This window comes from Sinohyriopsis cumingii, chromosome 10 (genome assembly GCF_028554795.1).
Source record: "Sinohyriopsis cumingii isolate HCF-2022 chromosome 10, ASM2855479v2, whole genome shotgun sequence".
Lineage (NCBI taxonomy): Eukaryota > Metazoa > Mollusca > Bivalvia > Unionida > Unionidae > Sinohyriopsis > Sinohyriopsis cumingii.
In genome coordinates, this window is record NC_142970.1 from 26,633,677 (window position 1) to 26,655,533 (window position 21,857).

Genomic DNA, 21,857 nt, shown 5'->3' on the forward strand with positions numbered 1-21,857 from the left:
CAGGTGAATAGTATACACAGCAATAACTTGTTTAATGATAATTTTATAACCAATGCTAGCAAAACTATCATAATTTGCATTTACACTGAAAATATTAAAATAATGATTTTAATTTCCAAGTACCGTCGAATAGTTAATCTGGATAAAATTCAATCGTTGTTATTTTGAACCTTGTAATTTACCATGAGTGAATGGCAGGTGCCTTGAAGCAATTGGGTGATATTCTCGTCTCTTTTGCATTTTTGTTATCTGATATAAGCAATAAACACTACCTACAGTAAGGATGCATACGCCTACCGGCGTCCTCTACATATACGGAGTTCGTGGTTATATTTGTTTCTTTAATACATTTTGATGATGAAAAGAGAACAAAAAAATTATAACAATACAAAGTGGGGTTCTATCATTTTATTTTCAAATAAGTGTTTGTATATCTATTTTATTGTACCGTGCAGTTGGAAGGGGCACAAATTTAACATCAAATTAACTACTTTCTTGATCGTGTGGAATAATGGAGCAAATATGATTTACGATATTGTCTAGTATTGTCAAGATTACAGTTTACACTTGCACATTCAAAGACATCAACTTGAAAATAAAAACGAAGAATACAATTAACTGGTAAAAGCTTCATATTGCAGCAACTATGCACTGACAAGATGTTCAGCATTATTCTCTTTCTAATGTGTAATCGAGTGTGATTCATCTCCAGCATTGTTACAACCTGGAGATCAAAATTACATATGTTTGTTATAATATCTCATATACGCTATTCTTAGAAAAACGTATATGTATTCTTTAGAGTATTTTCTATTACGCATTATTATTTATAAATCAATATTGATTATTTGACCGGAAGACTTAAATTGAGAATGTCATTATGTAGATGCATCTATCTTTTTCAGCATACGAAATAAAGGTATATCAATATTTTAGCTAAACATAGCAAGATATATCAGTTTATGTTTTCTCTCATATATATGTACGAGAGGATGTATGATTATTTTCTATTATATTTCCCAATACCTATTCTGCTTTACAATGTATAAAAACTGTCAAAACATTTTGTAATGCAAACGTTGAACACACACCCACACCCACGCACCCACACCCACACCCACACCCACATATATATATATATATATATATATATATATATATATATATATATATATATATATATATATTATGTAGTATCTATTTGTTGCTTAATGGAAAAGATTTTTTTAAAACTATTGTTAAGTTGTTAAGCTAGTCGTGTCTTTCGAGCTGGCTCGAATTGTCTTTTGAGTTGGGACGAATTGTCTCAATTTCGGTCCAATTTGAGTTGAATTGTCTTTGGGCCAAATTAACTATAATCCGGCTCAAATGGCACAACTTTACCATCCGTCACCCTATTCGAACCAACAATTCTATCCACACTTTTTTGTTATCATAAACAGGGTCTTTCGGAAAAAGAAAGAACCCTTTTGTCCCATCATCACTCATTTTGTTTGATTATATGCAGCACAGTGCACCATATTGTCTATACATAAGTACAATCGTAAGATATATCACATAAATATTTACGTGGGGAAATTAAACACTTGAATGGCTATGTTGTATGGACATAAAACACAATTAATTTTACTATGTAATCTCTACATTTGTTTCTCAGTACTAAACTTTCCACTGTGTGACAAGCAATACAAATCATATGTTAATCTAAAATGCCTTTAAAGGTGACTTCACGGTGAAGTGTTTTTTTTAAAATTCACCGGCATTTTTAAGAAATGCTGGACTGTAAACAAACCAGAATGCAATTGAACACTTTTATTTTACCGAACATCTCCACGACCTTATTACTCACTTCACACGCTCGTCGAAACACGCACAGACATCCACATCATAAGCCCATAAGTTAGTTAATAAACAATTGCCTTTAAATCCATACCAAAAATGAACAAAGCTACCTCTTGTATCAGCACGAAAAGGAGACAGCAAAATGCTCTTACAATAGACTGGGCATACATTCGTGGGTACTGAACCGGAACTATTAATAGCAACCTGATTCCGTATAGAAGAGATAAATGAACGTCAGATCCGTTATCAGCACGCGGAAACTATCGATTTTTTATGATATTGCCAAATAATATTTTCATTTAAGAAAGCGGATTTTTAAGTCTAATTAAATATTTTTTTGATGTGTATAAATCACGAATGTATTTACTTCATGACTATAATAATATCACACGTTTGTGCAATATAGGTGACCAGTGACCTTTAATACATCTCTAATTCACTAAGACACATCGCTTCAAAATTAAATAATCACACAACATTTTCAAAATAAAATGCATCATTGTCCCTGGTGAGCCAATACAAGTGATACACTTATCAATCATCAGCATAATTATACATCAGTAGAAGTTCGCGCAGTAACAGGACATTGAAAGCATTGTAATATTCGGTTTGATATAACAATGAATACTTTAAATATATATCTCGTTAATAATCGTCAGTGAAGTTCTGTTGACATCAATTTGCACAAGTCTATGAAACATTCGAACTCAAAGTTAATTTGTAAATACTGTTGCAACCTTTATCGCTACGAAGAAACATACTTAATTAATAAAGGATAAAAGTTTGGCATTCATGTCTGAACTCAATTTTATAATTTATTTACTGCACGATCTTACATTCTGATTGGCACCTTGGTATGCAAGATAATTTTCATTCATATTGTACTTTCCTTTGAAGATTTCGACCGCTCCAGTGACCTAAGTGGTATAGCTTCGGTCACGGATGCGGGAGGTAGCGGGTTCAAACCAGGCCAAGTCGTACCAAATCTGTTTAAAATGTGTACTACCAGATGTCTCTTGGCTCTCAGCATTAATATGTTAATGCTAGGGATGTTCAGCCTGGTGTTATGTTAATATGACCTGGTGGGACATGACATTGCGTGGTTTTGGTATGATGCCCCGGTGATAGCCATTACTATAAACTGCTACACTGCAAACACCGTAACAAAAATATTGCTAAAAATCGAAATCACACACACACATACACACACACTTTCAATTAGCTTTCAAATTCAAGGAAACTTACTTTCAAGTGAAGACATGGCGAATATAAAAATATTATATTCAAACCAGTTCATGTCCATGATGGGTAATAATTTCACGTACATGATGGATAGTTTGTTTACTCTTATTAGAGTGTTCTTTCAGAAATTCGGATTATAACATTTTTCTGTTAAACTGTATCATGTGTTAAAAGTTTCCAAGCCAAGAAAACATCACATCAAAGCGTATGTTACATCTGTATATTCGCTTCTTAATATGCCAATCATTTGAACTTGCATATTTCACAGTCAAGCAAGTAAACGAAATTCCTCTAAGTTGAACGAATCGAATTAATGGTCTGTTTAGCGTAATTGTTTAAATATCTGTCATTGCTAACCTTCCTTTTTAGACTCTCTATAACATAACCTCCCTTTTAATACTATCTACTTTAGATTTCCGTATATTTTTTGCAAAATATTTCATTCCATTCACTAACACAATTTTCAGTGTCTTTTGTAAGCAGGTGAAAAAATGATTTAAATTTGAAATCACTAGGGTTTTAAAAACTTATTTGACCAGATTTGCGTTAGTATTTGTTTTACCCTATTTCACAAAAAAAAAAAAAACGCTTTAATCGTTTGTTTTTGTTTCAAAATTGATGTATATCTGTTCAGGCGCCTAAAAACATTTTACCTAAGAGAGTACACTCATTAAGTCATTCAAGTGTTAACCTATGATGAAAATTTTCTGAACCGCATTGATTCCTTTTGTCCAGACTGATTTTCTTTTGATAATATTGAGATTTGGGTCCGACAGCCTTGCAATTAAATCTAACACATCAACAGAAAAGTTGAGATTAGAAATGTCCATCAATAATTAAGGTTATATGATCTGTAAAATAGTATATTAGTATACCATTTCTGCATATATTTAAAAACATGACATAAAGATGGTGGGTTTCCTTGTCTACATTCTCTGAAATTGTTGTAATATTGTTGTATGAAGCCATTCTGATGAACACCTGAAAAGATATTACCAAGTTTTTACCTATTGTTCAATAAAGGCTATGAAAAAGGCTAGGACATTATCAATGAATTTGCATGAGACGGTATTAGAAGGTTTTTCAAATGAATTAATAACAAGATAACAAATTCTTTAGGTTTATCAAAAAATTGTCATTATATTTCGATCAATATATAATACATCAATTCAATATGTTTATTTCATTTAAGCCAAACTTCTCTAATAATAACGAACTGAATATACACCCACTCCTCCCATTTTATTTTTCATCGGATGAGTATTTCTTTCAGTTGACTTTGCCTATCTCATTCAATTCATTCCTTTTTTCTAATCTAATAACTTTATGACAGCTTTTCCAGCAGAAATGCTATTCTCTGAATTCTGGATTTCTTGCAGGATTTCTTGTTGAACTTTTAGCTATTTTATATCTTTTTATACAACGGATATAAAATGGTTTCACCATGAACTTCCAATTAAATGATTAATAGTAGGAATGTCTCATATTCTTAGTTTTATTTCATTGTTTGGCATGTTTGCAATATTACCATCATATTTTAGTGATGAATATTGTAATTATTTCGTCTTTACTTTCATGTATTATGACACGAGATCTATGTATTGTGTGTCAACAGAAGCAGTATTTGACGTCACTAAAATGTACATGTTATCTGATATAATATCCTGTCTACATTAAAAAAAATTAATCAGCCTTTAATCATGCACACTGTAATCAAAAGCCAACCATTAAATGACATGTGTGGACGTAAATATCATGCGAATAGAATATTGATACGTCTGGTTCGGAGCAGAGAGGGGTTGAGTGACTTCATCTTCTCAGTTTTCACTCTGAGGGTTAGTGAAGACTTCCCTCTTTTTTCTATTCTGCACCTGGGGATGATGAGGTCTCCTTATCTCGAGCCGATGCTGCGGCTCCAACTCTTTCCGATGACTCTCCAACTCATCCTTCCAGATCTTCATCTGGGTGATACCGGTACTTGGTGCTGATTGTGGCTGAAGTGAAGGCGTAGGCGTCCTCTCCTCTTGCTTCACTACAAACATAGGTCTAAGTATGAGGTGAGGCATGATTGCTCTCTCCTTTTCCTTTTCTCTTCTTTCCTTTTTCTTCCTATTCTTCTTCAATCTCAGCAGCTTCTCTTATGGCCTCAACCTAAAGTCCATCACGCCTATTTCATCAACACATATTACAGTCATCTCCCATGAACCCACTGGGTAGCCGTCTACTTTCCCCACGATGCCTGTGTGGATTATTTTGATTTGTATCGATTACCACCTTTGTATGACAACATCATGGACTTTATGAGAAGATATTCCCAGACGAATCACTTAAATAATGTTAAATTACAAGGCACAGATTACATGGTGTATAGATAATATTGTATGTATTGTCTTCATCAACGCGGTCTTGGATATCCCTTAGAACATTTAGTGACTTATGTTGATCGTGACTCTTCTGGAACCGATGAAAAAAGTAGATTGCTGGTTTTGTGATCGTTATGGATATATCTTGTCCTTACCTAGGAAACGTAGTGTAGATGAATGGCCAAATGACCTCAATCCGTGGAAGTCCAACTTGACTTCACAACCTTGTCAAAATGTGTTTTTTGATATTATATGATTATGTTATGTGTTGGTTGTTTGTTAGTTTGATAAAATTTTCTTTCGTAAAAGGTTAGCAGTTTGGTTGTTTTTAAAAATCATTACACATGCTCTTTTACTTCTCTCTATCCCTCATCATAAGATGAGCAATAGCATTCCGACGCTTAGAAATCCTTGGGATTGTTTATATCGCTTCCGCGCCTGAGCCCTCTAAAACGGGGTGGAATTTAGTCTGACTATCATCATTGATCATCAACAGTAGCCGACTAACACAGCAGTGAGAAGTATGAGAAGTATTAAGAAGTCAGAGATGGAAGGATTTTTCCCACAACAAGTTTTGAATGGGATAAGGGAATTAAACCTCTAAAACGCCACAGGATAAAGCCGTTGTGCTTAAGCAAAGCATACTACACTGTTGTCCAATATAGAAAGAAGATAGCAGAAATAACTGGAGAAGTTCACATAGAAGTAACTGGGGAAATGCACCCCTAAGAAGACCAATGCAAAGGAGACAAAATGAGGGACCGCAGTGGGAGCAAAATGTACACCTGCGAACTACAATTACTCTACAACAAATGTCTTCCAGTGTCGGCAATACAATGATTCCCGCCCATAGAATGACGTTAACAACTATTAAATGATCTACAACTATCCAAACAGGTTTATGAAGAACAGCTGAGATCTCAACTAGAAATATAAAAGAAGCTCAAGAGAGGGGCATATAAGTGAATGCACGTCATAGATTAGCAGAACAGAATAATTTCTTTACCATTAGAAGTACAGCAGGAAATTAATATTTCAGCCAACTTAAAAAGATCGGTAGCAGCAGAATTGCCATTCATAACCTAGCAGGCAAGCACGAGTTCATCAACCCTGGTGGTAGCAGTATCGATACATTCTACTGCAGCACCACCTAAATCACCAAGTGGGATAATTGCTTAAAGTAAACCAACCAATCATGGGAAACTATCATAAACAAGAACAAGAACAAGAACAACAACTAAAACCAGCGAGCTCATCAAAAACAAAACAAAAAAAAACTACTACACTCTCAACAGATGTAACTACAATCAAGTCGTCAGCCAGTGGTGCCAGAACAAACATCGGAACATCGCCAGAAAAAAGTAAACAACATAACATATACCAACTACAAAATGACTTACAAAAGACACAAAACCAAAACAAAGACGATGCCAAACAAACACAGATCCAGTCACACCCCTTCAAGCAGCTGTAATCAACTATATGGCCAACCAATTTGAAGAATGGGGTCTTATATCTCTACTACAAAATGCCAGCGCAGCTAGATACTTTACCGATGCACTCCGAACAATAAGAGGCCCACCAAAAAGTCTACTAAGATGGATCACTTAGGCAGAAATTCATACAGAAAAATAAAAATGCAATAAAGCCATCGTAGACATCAGCATTCGAAGAGAACAGGCTTATGACTGCCCAATACCAATCCTGGCGGTGCTGATAAATGAGCTTCAAAAATTCCACGGATTGCAGTCAAAACTAATTCCAAAACACCATCAATGGAAACTCTTGGTCCTGTGTGATCAATCCGGTTTGAAGGGATACAAAGGAAAGAAAAGGGATAGGTTCAGCCCATCTAGCAGTATCTGTATTGATTATCTGATGGGTAACCTCAACACTTCTTAGGGATACCATATATTGCCATTTTATAATAGATTTACGTTTGATTTGAAATCTCGACTTGATAACACTAATGATAACCTAATATGATCCTTTGACCACCGTTCTAAATCAAAACCACAATTCCTAACTCGACAATAAAAAATTTCGTAATGGTCTCTCATACCTATTTCATTGGTTTAAATAAGATATATACACAATATGTGCGTTTGAAATTAATTTATGATAGGAAAAACACAACTAAATTCGTGACTCTAATTGCAATTGAAACTAACACAGAATTAGTAATAGGGAATACCCACAATGTAGACAACTGGGTTGAATTTGATAATATAAACACTGGCGTTTCAGGTGCGTTCCGGCTGGCGTTTGGCGTCTCCTTCTGGGTCCCTCTCCTCCCTGTCTTCTCGGACATTAAAAGGCGAGTGTGTGGTCCGATTCCAATTCTTCTCTAAATCAGGTGCTCCGACGAACGTGTAAGCATTGAACTGGGATGACGTCATAAGAGCAGAGCCCAATGCAACGAGAAGTCTTATTCTTTAGTGCACAGATAACATTTACAATGAGTGTATGCTGGGTCTATTCCCACTCATCATAACCTTCCATGCTAGTCGAATGGGAATAGGTACTATGCACCTTATTGTTTAGATATAATTTTAACGTAAGTGACCACGTAAATTAATCAAGAAAAAGTGCATTTTGAAAAAGGCTATCAACTTAATTGGAAAGAGGAACTGTCTGTGGTGGAAACGATAAAGAAAACTTTGCTACGTACACGCTTACGAATGTCGGCCGACATTGTAAAACAATGAAAATAGGAGAGACATAAAAAAATAGAAGGGAAACAAAGTTGGCTTCTTTATGTCAATCGATATCATACAAAAAATCAGCACATATAAAAGAATCCAATGTCATTTTCCAGGCTTGGCTTGCTTTGTAACAAAATAACCATTGTATTTTATATCCTGTCAGTAGGTTTAAGCAAGGAGTTTATTGCTCGCTGCCGGTTGTGTTTATTCATCATCCAAGCTTCTATTTGTTTCCCATATGTAATCATAATATACACAGCAATAACTTTCTTAATAATACTATTGCTACCCATGATTATCATTTACACTTTCCTTTTGTCTAGTCTCTGAAACTATTGTAATATTTTGATATAAGCCATTCTGATGAACATATGAAGAGATATTACAAACCACGTTTTTACATTTTGTCTTCTCATCAGTCCAATAAAGACTAAAATAAAGGCTAGGACAATATCAGTGAATTTCCATGAGACAGAATGAAATGATTTTTCTAAATGAATTAACAAAAAGATATCAGATTTTTCAGTTATATAATAAATAATCGTAAAATATCGTTATATTTTGCCCAATATATAACCTATCAATTTAATAAGTTTATTTCATTCAAGCCAAAAATCTATAATAATACTGTACAGATTTGTTATAATTTAATTTCCATCTTTAACTATTGAAATAGATTGTATCACATACATTCATGAACAAAAAATTATCTTCTTGGTTGCCCACCCCCGCTCCTCCTATTTGTTTTTGAACGAATGAGAGTTTCTTGAAGTTGACTTTGCCTATATTGTCTAATTCATTCTTGCTTGATTCAAATAACTCTAACACAACATTTTCAGCAGAAGTGCTATTCTCTAAATTCTGTATGTCATGCAGGAGTTTTTCCTTTTTATCTTCTTTATACAATGGATAAAAACGTTTAGCCTTTCATTTATATTTTTAAAAAAATGAATATGATAATGTTATGTCAGTGTTTGGCATATTTTAAAACTTTTCGTCATATTGTAAGGAAGCATATTGTAATTATATGTTCTAATTGCAATTTTCAATTGGAATTACATATTTACTGTCTTCAGAAAGGTTGTTGTTTTGTTTCCACAAACCCGTACCTCTGATAAGGTTGTTCGAGCATAGTCTGCCATAAAAAAGGAAAAAGTTCATTTTCTGCTTAGAAGCATGCTCCACTGTCCTACAGGCAAATAAAATAGGTGGCAAGAGCATATCCCAGATATTGGATCATTCATTTACATACGGTATGCTCATGCAGCACAATGCTTTGTTGTATCTGTACATTTGACCTATAGTCTGTGTATGGTACATGTATTTCGGTGAGCAAATCCCATATTGTTCTAAAACAAATCATTTAATCTATTACAAACTTCGCTTCCGCAATTCACAATGGATATATCTGCAACACAGTGGGTGGAAAGGAATTTTGTCAACATATGTAGCATTGCAATTGTAGATTAATCGGGGACTAACACGACCTTCAACTATTTTGTCAAATAGTCCATGAAAATCAGGATGTACCTTTTACCTGAAAATATATTGTAAGATATGAAAATAAATGTGACCAGAGTTTAAATTCATTTTTAGAATTTTAGAAAGAAATTTCTCTGTAATGTAATATTTCTGCTTAATTTAATGCACAGGCATACAATGCAAAGAGTTCACAAGACGTTTGTTTTAATGGTACTCGTCTGGTATGGTTCAGTATCGCCTCCACATTTATGTACAATGACAAAAGATCAATTTATTGTGTGTCACTGGAAGCAGCATTTAACATTGCTAAACTTGACACATCATCTGAAATAATAGCTTCTTTGCATTACAAAAATTAATCAGCATTCAGACATGTACACTGCAGCTCAAAAGCAAATGAATCAATGCCACGTGTGGATGTGAATATTATGTGAACTGAAAAATCAACCAGAATGATACCTGGTTGATGAAATTTCCATTGAATAATGAAAATTACAAAATGAATCACATGACCATACTGCATCCAACGTATTCTCTTTGGAACACATGATATAATGTTACTATAAAGGTGTAGTTTTCTTTTTACATTTATCTGGCATAATAAAACATAACAAGATTGCAATTACCTCTCTCCTTGACTTCAATTATGTCTATTTCAATTTAATAAACTGATAATGGTGAACTGTATTTTGGATTAAGGGGTTTATTTGATTTAAAAAGCTACTAGTTTCGTTGTCATTGTTCACACTGTCATATATTTGACAATGTTACTGAAAGACATTATCCAATAATAGCATACCATTGTCCCTTTTTTCCCAACAGTGAAATACATGGGCAAATTAACCTGAGTTTGTACGGAATAAATACTTCTTTGGTGGATCAATCTCCACTTCACAAGTCTGTCCTTGGAACACTAGTCAATGTTCAAAAATATCTTCAGAAAGAGTCTCTTTTCAACTGTGAAAGCTAACACGCATAGGTTTTCAATGCTTAACAGGTGCCATTGTGAAAATGATTAATGTTGAAAAGGTGAAAACAATAAAATTCTAGATACAGACTGGCTAAAAGATATAATTGCATATCATATATATTCATGTAGCCAGTGTCATATTCAGCATAAATGTTGTGTTGTCATTACATGTTTACAGTGTGGTAGAATACATTTGTCAAGATTGTCTAGTGTATCATGTGTCAGTTAAGTAGGTGAAAGCATATATTTTTACTCTCTTCACTGATCCATGCTACACTAGAAGATTTATTAAATGTTTATCCTTTAGTTTATTGTAAGATTGATAGGTACAATATTGATCAAAATGTATAGAACTTGACATAACATCAAAAGAAATTTCAGCCAAAGCACATAAAAGGAACAAAGAGGTATGTCAGCATTCACGCCATGTTGCAAATTGAAATTTCACCTAACAGATATTGCTCTCGTGTCATAATATCTGTATAGTGCATCCTTTAGTGCAGAGACAGCTATATGTTTTTAAGCCTGAAAAGAATACAATTCCTTTGATATAGAAAGGACTGTTGTAAAAGTTGTGAAGAGCAGAACCTGGAGCAACTGCTGACAGGTGATTTTAGAGTATTTCTCAAATTTAATGTTCATCCATGGTTAAAGTGACTCTGCATTGTATATGTGGTTTGAGGCCTTAGTTTTATACATGGTTGTCATATTAAATAAGTTGAGACTTTGGGTATTTCATATTTAATTCCTATAAATCATTTGTTGTACAATATAATGCATCAGACATATGACCTATATAAGTATCAGACATACAATCTATCTATTGCATAATGTCTACAACAGACTAGCTGCACATATCTGGTAAGCAAGGAAAATTAGTTTACCCAGGTCTTGTCCTTCATCTTGTCTGGCAAGAGTCTAATTCCATCATCACAGAGTTTCTCAAAATGAATCTGGGAAACTTTAGGAACTAACTTGTTATTGGTTATAAATATTTAAATGTTTTTCTCCATTAAGGACCATCACTTCAAAGTTGAAATGCTTTTCTCCATTAAGTGTACTTGCTTCATACCTAGATGTTTTTTCTCCAGTTTGCGTTGTTCCTTCATGCTTAAACATTTGTCTCTAGTATAAGTTCTCATGAGCATCGATGATATTCACTCCAATTATACCTTCCATCGCATTATCACATTTCTATAATTTAATGAGTGCAACTTTAGAGATCCACTATAACTCAGCATGATTTGATCACATACTTTAGACTTCAATGATTTTTGTTTCCAGCATGTGCCTCTTCAGATATCTGCTCGAAAGGATCATACCATCACATGTAAATACTTAAATGTTTATTTCTCCAGCATGTATCATTGACAAGTTTAGATGTCTTGGAGAGAAAATCGTTTATGACATACTTCACTCTCAAATGGTTTTTCTCCAGTATGCAACAGCAGGAATGTTTCTTGGCAGCCAGATTTTACTCCATAATTACAGAATGCAAAACATGATCAATTCAGCTGTCAGAATAAAGTTCAAGTGTAATTCATTTCTACAGGTGATTTAGGAAGCAATTAATCTGAATCAAACCAAACAAAAATAAATTTCCAAACTCTTGCTTGAATGAGATTTATTTTCTAAAGCAGACCACAAAAATACACCCCCAAAAATAAAGGGGAGGCTATTAGTGTTTTGCATATGCTGCAAACAAAACGTGTCAACATGGTTCTAACCGATATTTACTCGGAGAATCCAGCAGAGAAGTTTATACACCTGGACCATCCAGTCCCTAGTGAGTTCAGTGATGCACACTAATAACATTTGCAGTAGCTTCAAACCTCTTTAAACCCTACTGAATTCATATTCGAATTCTAGCCATTGCAATGTTGACACTATATTAAAAAAGGGAAAATTTTAGGCTTGTGGAAATTGGCATACAGGCTTGTAGAATTTCAGTTAAGGGCTTCTGAGTTCACTGAAGTCGCCAGCCTTGTGCCTGTGTCTAACAAAACATTATTTTTAAGCAATGATGTACTTTCAACCATCTTCTATCGTCATGCAGCCATAGAGCACCACAATGATTAAACATTTTATCACTTACCTCACACTTAAATGATTTTTCCACAGTATTTATCCTCATGTACACCATCAGTTTTCCACTGCATCATAACATTTCAATGCAAACACTGCCAATGCTGACTAAGCAACAAAAAGCCAAATAAAGTCACACAAAGTCTGGCAGAATTATGTGAAGACAACAGAGATAGATTCATTTGTGTTGTAACAGTTATTAATGAATAAAACTAAAATAATCTTTGAAATGTTAGTATGAGAAGACTTATTTTTTTAAAATGTGGAAACAAAAGTGATATATCTCTAAGTATTTTCTACATGGCTATTTAACATATGTTGACAGCATTAGACTTGTATGTTTTTCTCAAGTATGAATCCTCATGTGCCGTTTTAAATTTCCATTCTGAGAAAAGCTTGCATCACATACTTCACACTTAAATGTTTTTTCTCCAATATGAATCCTCATGTGCCATTTTAAAGTATCATTCTCAAGAAAGCTTCCATCACATACCTCACACTTAAATGGTTTTTCTCCTGTATGAATTGTTAAGTGTTGTTTTAATCTTATATTGCGAGCAAAGCTTTCTTTACATACTTCACATTTAAATGGTTTTTCTCCAGTATGAATCCTCATGTGCTGTTTTAAATTTGCATTCTGACGAAAGCTTGCATCACATACTTCACACTTAAACGGTTTTTCTCCAGTATGAATCTTCATGTGCTGTTTTAAATTTTCATTCTGAACAAAGCTTTTATCACATACTTCACACTTAAATGGTTTTACTCCTGTATGAATCGTTAAGTGTTGTTTAAACGATTATTGCGAGCAAAGCTTTCTTCACATACTTCACATTTAAATGGTTTTTCTCCAGTATGAATCTGCATGTGCTCTTTTTTAGTTACATTCCAAGTAAACATTTTATCACATACTTCACACTGAAATGGTTTTTCTCCAGAATGAATCTTCAAGTGCTGTTTCAAACTTCCATTATGAGTAAAGCTTTTTTCACATACTTTACACTTGAATTGTTTCTCGTTAGTATGAATCCTCATGTGTTGTTTTAAACTTCCATTATCAGTAAAGCTTTCATCACATACTTCACACTTAAATGGCTTTTCTCCAGTATGAATCCACAAGTGCTGTTTTAAGTGATGTTTCTGAGAAAAGCTTTTCTCACATACTTCACAATTAAATAGCTTTTCTCCAGTGTGAATGCGCATATGCAGTTTTAAACTTCCATTCTGAGTAAAGCTTTCATTACATACTGCACATTTAAATGGTTTTTCTCCAGTATGAATCCTCATGTGCTGTTTTAAACTTCCTTTTCGACTAAAGCTTGCATCACATACTTCACACTTAAACGGTTTTTCTCCAGTATGAATCATCATGTGCAGTTTCAAATGTCCATTCCGAGTAAAGCTTTCATCACATACTTCACACTTAAACGGTTTTTCTCCTGTATGAATCCTTAAGTGTTGTTTTAAACTTATACTGTGAGCAAAGCTTACTTTACATACTTCACACTTAAATGGCTTTTCTCCAGTATGAATCCTCATGTGCTGTTTTAAATTTCCTTTCTCACGAAAGCTTGCATCACATACTTCACACTTAAATGGTTTTTCTCCAATATGCATCCCCATGTGCCTTTTTAAATTTCCATTCTGAAGAAAGCTTGCATCACATACTTCACACTTTAATGGTTTTTCTCCTGCATGAATCGTTAAGTGTTGTTTTAAACTTATATTGTGAGCAAAGCTTTCTTTACATACTTCACATTTAAATGGTTTTTCTCCAGTATGAATGCGCATGTGGTCTTTTTTAGTTACATTACAAGTAAACATTTTATCACATACTTCACACTTAAATTGTTTTTCTCCACAATGAATCTTCAAGTACTGTTTTAAACTTCCATTATGAGTAAAGCATTCATCAGATACTTCACACTTAAATGGCTTTTCTCCAGTATGAATCATCAAGTGCTGGTTTAAGTTTGAATTCTAAGAAAAGCAGTCATCACATACCTCTAGTCCTACCTGTAAGACCCGACGCTGATGTGCTATGTCTTACATGTAGGAATACACATACCTCACACTTAAATGGTTTTTCCAGTATGAATAATCAAGTGCTGTTTTAAATGTCGATTCCGATAAAAGCTTTCATCACATACTTCCCATTTCTCCAGTATGAATCCATATGTGATCTTTTATGCTCCTACTACGAGTATGCATTTGGTTTTCCTCCCGTCAAGCAATCTACGTGTAGTCTTGTGCTAAGGTGGCAGTGTCCAGTTTCGTAAATTGGCCCGTGGCAAATTTCTTAACTTAAGGCTATGGTGTGACTTTTTCAGCTATTATTGTTTACTATTTACAGATATTGATATATTTGTGAACTAGGTGTTTCGGGCATGTGTTGTTCTTGAAATTGATGTCAGGCATGTACATCTTCCATAATTGCTCTGCAGTATGTTAATAGTGAAATTCCAATTATCGGCTAGGAAGAAGAGCTAGCCTCCCATAGCAGTAGACACGTGGGGTGCAACGCAAGTAGAGTATCTCAAAAACGGCTTGGATGGCAACTATTCTGAATTGCATCAAACTATTTAGTAGACAATGTTTTTCAAAATTTTCATCCAGGGAATGGGCTTGCGTTAGCAGCAGAGAGGGTGAACAGACCTTATCGCAGACGCAAATACCGAAATAAATCGCCCTGAAAAAGGATTAAAATGACGTAAATGACCTTAAAAATAAAAATAACTAACCACGTTGAGAATTCTCCGGTTAGTTAGACCATTTATTTCCTTATTTTTTTTACTAAAAAACTCATCGCGCAAATATATTATAAACTTGAACCAACCTGAGGTCGCACCCTCTCTGATGTTTCCAAATATTTTATCAAGACCTATATGATATCTTGATCTAGGATCATGTAAATTTATCGTTATAAATCCGCGTGGAGTAGCTTGAGCTCGTGAAAAGAAATTTCTGAATTTTTTATAATCCATGTCCCCACCACACCAAGTTTAATGAATATTTCGCAACGTATGTGTATCGACTCCATTAAATACAGATAAAATATTGCAGTTATCCCTGATTCATTTTTGGTATTTGTACATATCTCTGTGTAACCTAAATACTATCAGTATTATTATGTCTGCCTCGAGAAAATATCCTATCTGGATTTGATTGTTTGTCCAACATCATATCATCGTATACAACCAAATTATTAATAAATCCGTCTAAATCATCAACGGACGAGCTTCATCAATATCTGTTATAAAATCAATAATATCATTACTTTCTTCATTTAGTAATTTTGCTTTTTCATTGAAATCTTTAAGCAGATCGTTGCATCGCTGGTAATCTACAGACGGGACTACCAAATACAACTTGTCCCATTTTAGCCATCTCATTATCAAGTTAAGTAAAAGGTGCGTCTTTTCACTTCCAGATGGACATACTATTATCATTCTGTTGTAATTTGGTAACGCAGGACTGTGTTTAAGTGGCTCTTGTTTTCGAGTCGCTGATAAATCAATTATATTCATATATTTAATTATACATGAATTTATATTGTTTGCGTTGTAGATCTAAAAAACACCGACTACTGATTTAGCTACAGTTCAACGAGAAATCCGAAAATAGCAAATGGTGAAAAATGTTATGTATGTTTTAGAAAGAAATTTTGGATTTTACCTAAAAAAGATGGTGGTGATATTGCTAAATTAATGTCAAAATTCCCAGGTACTCCATGGGCTAAATACCCAGGAGAAAAACATCTACCAGGATATAATTATTGTGGTCCTGGTACTTGACTTGATATCAGGCTTGATAATCAGAAACAACCAAAACCAGGTGAATATCCTATAAACGATATTGATAAAGCATGTCACGTTCATGATACTGCTTACAAGAGTAATGCTCTGCAGCAGGGACATCTCGCAGATGTCAAGTTGATTCATGCGATAAATTCTATGAAAAACAAATCTCTTAAAGAAAAATTAGGAACCTGGTTAATAAGATCTGCGATGAAAGGTAAATTAGCGCTAGGGGCTGGTAATTAATTTTATAAATGGAATCAATTTATTATTCCCCAAGAGGATACTGGAGAGGCAGAGCAGCAATTAGCAAGCTATCTAACGCAGCAAATGTTACACGTTCTGTCGCCGCAGCGTGGTTATCCAAACAGGCGATATGGCAAATTTACCTACCACCACCGAAAGGAATTCAGTACGCGTATTTTGATGTTAGTGTTCCTAATGAAGTTCATCAAGCAGATATTTTATTTTTACCTCATGATATTGTACGCAGAAAAACATACAAATACGCGCTAATTGTCGTTGATGTTGCAAGTAGATATAAAGAAGCAGAAACATTATCAACTAAAACAGCATCTGAAGTAGCTTCTGCGTTTGAACGAATTTATCAACGTGGTGGTCTACGATGGCCACATTTACTGCAGGTTGTTCCTGGTAAAGAATTTATTGGTCCAGCATCATCGTTGATGAAGCGACATAATGTCAAAATACGACGAGGACATACTGCAATTCCTCGTGATCAGGCAATTGTTGAGCGATTTAATCGAACACTTGCTGAGCGGTTATTTGGATATCAGTACGCGAAGGAATTTATTCAAGACAAGAGATAACGTGAATGGGTATCAAGATTACCAAGTGTGATAGCTGCGCTACATAATGAAATTACTTGAACAACCAACATGAAACATATTAACGCAATCACAAAAAATTATACCAATACAAACGACGCCATATTTCAGCGCAGCCAGTAATAGGCAATGTTACTATAATATATTTATACGAGGCTCGTGAACTTGAATTCGGTAAAAAAGAGCGACTAACCCTATCTGGAGTATTGCGACGCACAAGATATATAACATAACAAGATCTACTGGTAGAACAGCAATCTACAGACTGGATTCAACTGCTCCGGAACGATGATTTAAACGTGAACAACTACAGGTGATTCCTGAGGATACACAGTTACCACCGCGAACACTTAACTAGCACCCCGACGTCGATTACACTCGAGACAGGTGAACATACCATTTTCTCGTGTACGACCAAGATTTTTATTTTTTCTGTCTACGGTGAATTGTATTGAATCATTGTTTGAATATCTCCATGACATCACACGATAACAACTTGCGCAATGATTATTGTGCTGCTGTTACAACGTTTTTATAAATTCGGCGTCAGGATCAAAAGTAGCGTTTATTTTTTTATTGTCATTTTGTTTGTATCCGGCTAATTGTTTCTTATTATATCACTATCGATGATACTGCTTTTTTCATTAACTATTTCAGGAATTATAATTCTCCGTAACTGATACATTTTTCTAACCCTGGATACCGCTAAATAAACTAAATTTGACCATTCGATGCTATCATCCACTATCCAAACTCGCGTATCAGAAACAGTTAATCCTTGAGACGAATGAATTATCCCAACACCCATGGAGATTTGTCAACGTGTAATGCATCTTCGGCAACACTGATATCAACAGCCACAGGATCATTTAAGACGAGGTTTCTTTTCTCAGTCTGCTTTGGAATATTAACTTAATATTCTGATGGTCGATAACATAACGGTACGTGTAATTCTGAAATTTATTCTTTATGTAGATGAAATGACTGCCGTTGAATTGTCTCTCTGATTATTTTTCTGCTTGTTAATTTCAAATCGTCTGGTCTCCATAAATTCCAAAAATCGCCCATAGAGGACTCTGAAATTACTCCGCGCATTACTTCACACTGAGTTTTGTTTGATTGCAATCTGATAAATTTTTAAAAATTCTTTTAAATTTGCATCAAGAGCTCTATGATCATCATCTATTTCTTCGTAATAATCAACGAAATTATTTAACCAATCATGTGGAGATGGTCCAGTGAAAGGTGGTGGTTGGCCATGATCACCACACATTATTATAGCGGTATTTTTCGTTAACAACCAATCAATAAACGTTTCTAATGTAATCAGGGATACTGTGCATATTTCGTCCCAAATTATTATTTTAGGCATATATTTTTCTCCCATTCGTTCAGGAGTCCATGTATCCCCGCGCCACCGAAAGAAAATATGATACGCGCACGACTGTACTTGCCGTTCCTTCATTTCTCGCGCGAGTCTGTGTGCAGGTGTTAAAACAATCATATCTGAATTCTGCCTAAATAACTCAATAACACGAGTTATCTTGCCGCATCATCCAGGTCCATTGATCTAGCTATTGGATCATACACCGACGGCACTTTCGATATTTCTGATATTTTATTGTTTTTACGAGAAAAATCTCTCATCGGAACATCCGCTCGTCCCGTGTAACTGTGTAACATTTCCTTTTTTATTCTCCACGAACTCCATTTTTCATCGCTACTCGTAAAACAAATCATCAATTCTGAATGTTTACTCTCAACATAAAATGAATCCGTTGAGACTCTGACTGCGGTTTCAGGAAATCTGTTAATCATCGATAATAAATTATAGAAACATAAGCCAACATCGAAGATCTGAGATGGGTATACTGTGGGGAGACGTCATTTATGTAACTAACGATTGTACCCAATTTTGTTCCGTCAGATAAATAAACACTTTCTCGATTTACAAATATATCCCCTTTTGTTACATGAGCGATTATAAAATGATATTCGGCATCATCTAGAATTAATCGTGCGTAATGTCTTTTATGATCATATGCGCATCCCTGAGTAAATTTACCTATAATTCTTCTACCGAGATCTTTCGCAGTTTTTTCATTATTTTTAAGTTTAATTCTCGAGAATTTTAGGAGATTCTTTGATAATATCATCTTCAGAAACATTAGGACATTTTTCCTTAAATTCTTTAATGACTTCATCAAGACTAATAAAATCAGGTGTGGGTAACCAAACTTCTCTCTGCGCGTGATACGATATAATTGCTTCACTGACAATTAATGATATCAACATCGCATAATCAAGCATATATCGTAAAAAAAATATCGGCGCCAAACGTTTCTCAGAGAAATGTCTGCCAAACCAAACATAACAAATTTTGTGGAGATTTTCGTTTAACTCGAATGATTCAATACGAGCGAATCCAGTTAGATCTAAATCGAGTAATAGTCCATTAATTGCCACTCAGTCATCTCGTTTGTAGGGTGACCAAATCTTTTCAAATATCCAGAACACTCTCCGTATCCAAGAAAACTTCCCGGGTAACATGCAGCCATACCAATCGAGATGGCATCTCCGTGATCGTATTTAGTATTCCACAATCCACCGTGTCCGTATTCGATGCAACTTAATTGTACGTCTTCGAGTAAGTCAAAACGTGTTGGTTTCCACGAATTTTTCCCTCTTGCAAAATGAACCCCAACAGACGGAACAGTAAAACAGTTGCTTAATAATTTATCAATATTTTCCGTGGAGTAACCGCACTTCTCCGCGAGGATTTTCATTTCCCCTTGGAGAGATTCTGTTCGATATATTTCACTATTTGGCCTAAGAAATAGATCAAATCCACCCGCTTCATCACTTTTAAATAACCACACCGATACAGGATCGTTTTTACTTATTTCATTAATAAAATCAAACATAACTCTCCCAGAGTCTGGGTAAAATCTTACAGTTCGATCTCGTGGAAATATTATTACTGAGCTAGTTCATGCGTGCGCATTATGATCAATGATATTTATTGGAGCTCCTCTTGATTTATATTTTGATTCGTACAATATTTCTCCAAATATCGTTGCTACGCTTATTGGAATTTTTTTTCTTTTTCGTAACCCAGCAACATCCTTTATTGTTGCTCCGTTATCCTTAACTGAATCAGCCCACGAATTTATTTTTTCACGTCTTTTGTCAGTTAAACCGTTTCCACGCATTGCCTTTGTAAAGTGCTCTGTTACTAGTTCAGCTACACAATTGATGATAATTTCATTGGCGCCAGTTTATCAACGCTGGGTTTTTCATTTATCGGATAAATTCCATAAATAACTGCTGTTACAGGATACGCTCGCTCATAATACGGCGTTTCAATGCCAGTCAACATTCCTGGTTTGGAATCTTTACTCAGAATAGGAATTGTTTTATTACTAAGTGCAGGATCGTATTTATCACGAATAATCCAATCATCTGTTTCTGTAAGTACAACGAATTTTACTCCGAATAAGTACTTTCGATCATCAAGATAGTTAATGATAGTTGCTGCTTGTCTGTCGTTCATCGTAACGTTGATGGTTCTGTCGCGTATAATTTTGAACGTTGACCATACATGAGATGCACCATCGTCGCGAAATTCTTCCTTGGCGTCATGAATTTTCGAGATCAAACTCTTATTCAGATCAACCAGATCTCGCATTGGTAAGTCGGGAGATATCCTGTCGAGATTGAATTTATCCGTTTTCTCGGTGCCATCGACAATAGGTCTGATTTTGGATAATCTCTCGAATTCGTTCATACTATATTTCAAACAAATATTTAAATAAGGAAATATTATATACACAATGAATCAGTGCAAATGGTTGATGATCGGTTCATTGACCCACTGCAATAAATCCTGTAGAGGTGAATTTTGCTGGATGCATTTGCAAAATGAACGGCGCGGGAGTCTTGGTCCAATACCGTGTCTGCGGTGTGGTGTTGGAGTGAGAGAAGAAACACAGTTGTGTGCACAATGTGGCGGTAGGAGGTTCAGAGAGCTTAAAAGATGTTATGACAAAAAATAATAACAGTGAAAACGCTATAAATGTGAGGAGGATTATATCAAGATTTCAGACAAACAATGAATTAAACAAATAATTATTACATAATAGAGCAAAATGAGTTTGTGAGACATCCTATCATAAGAAACTACGAAGCAAATCGCGATGGCGTTATCAGAAATTGTAGATCAAAAAGACCAGTTGGTAGTATTGACAATGATGATAATCTTAGATTTTCATACATGGAAAATAAAGTAAAAGATATCACTGTCATAGATTTGTGTACGAGTGTCATAATGGGATGATCAAAGATGGTCTTGTTATCGATCACGTTGATGGTATAAAAGACAATAATAATTTATCAAATTTGCAAGTGAGAATTCTGCCCGTGGTAATGTTGCGAGATGCAGGACTGTTTCAAGAAGGGTGGTTAAGTCTACAAATATAGATACTGGCGAAGAAATAATATTTCAATCAATGTGCTGCCAGATA

At 34.7% G+C, this 21,857-nt stretch overlaps 1 protein-coding gene across 1 annotated transcript; it reads right to left on the minus strand.

Annotated features, from left to right (window-relative positions):
• Window positions 1–11,329: 11,329 nt before the first annotated feature.
• LOC149789793 (uncharacterized) lies at window positions 11,330–14,312 on the minus strand. Its single transcript, XM_089971787.1, has one exon. The coding sequence runs from the start codon at window positions 14,310–14,312 to the stop codon at window positions 13,470–13,472; it is 843 nt and encodes a 280-aa protein (XP_089827913.1). The 3' UTR covers window positions 11,330–13,469.
• Window positions 14,313–21,857: the final 7,545 nt, after the last annotated feature.

Bases quoted from the DNA above. Each gene is read 5' to 3' on its own strand.
- LOC149789793 (XM_089971787.1), bottom strand. From the start codon at position 14,312: ATGGGGATGCATATTGGAGAAAAACCATTTAAGTGTGAAGTATGTGAT.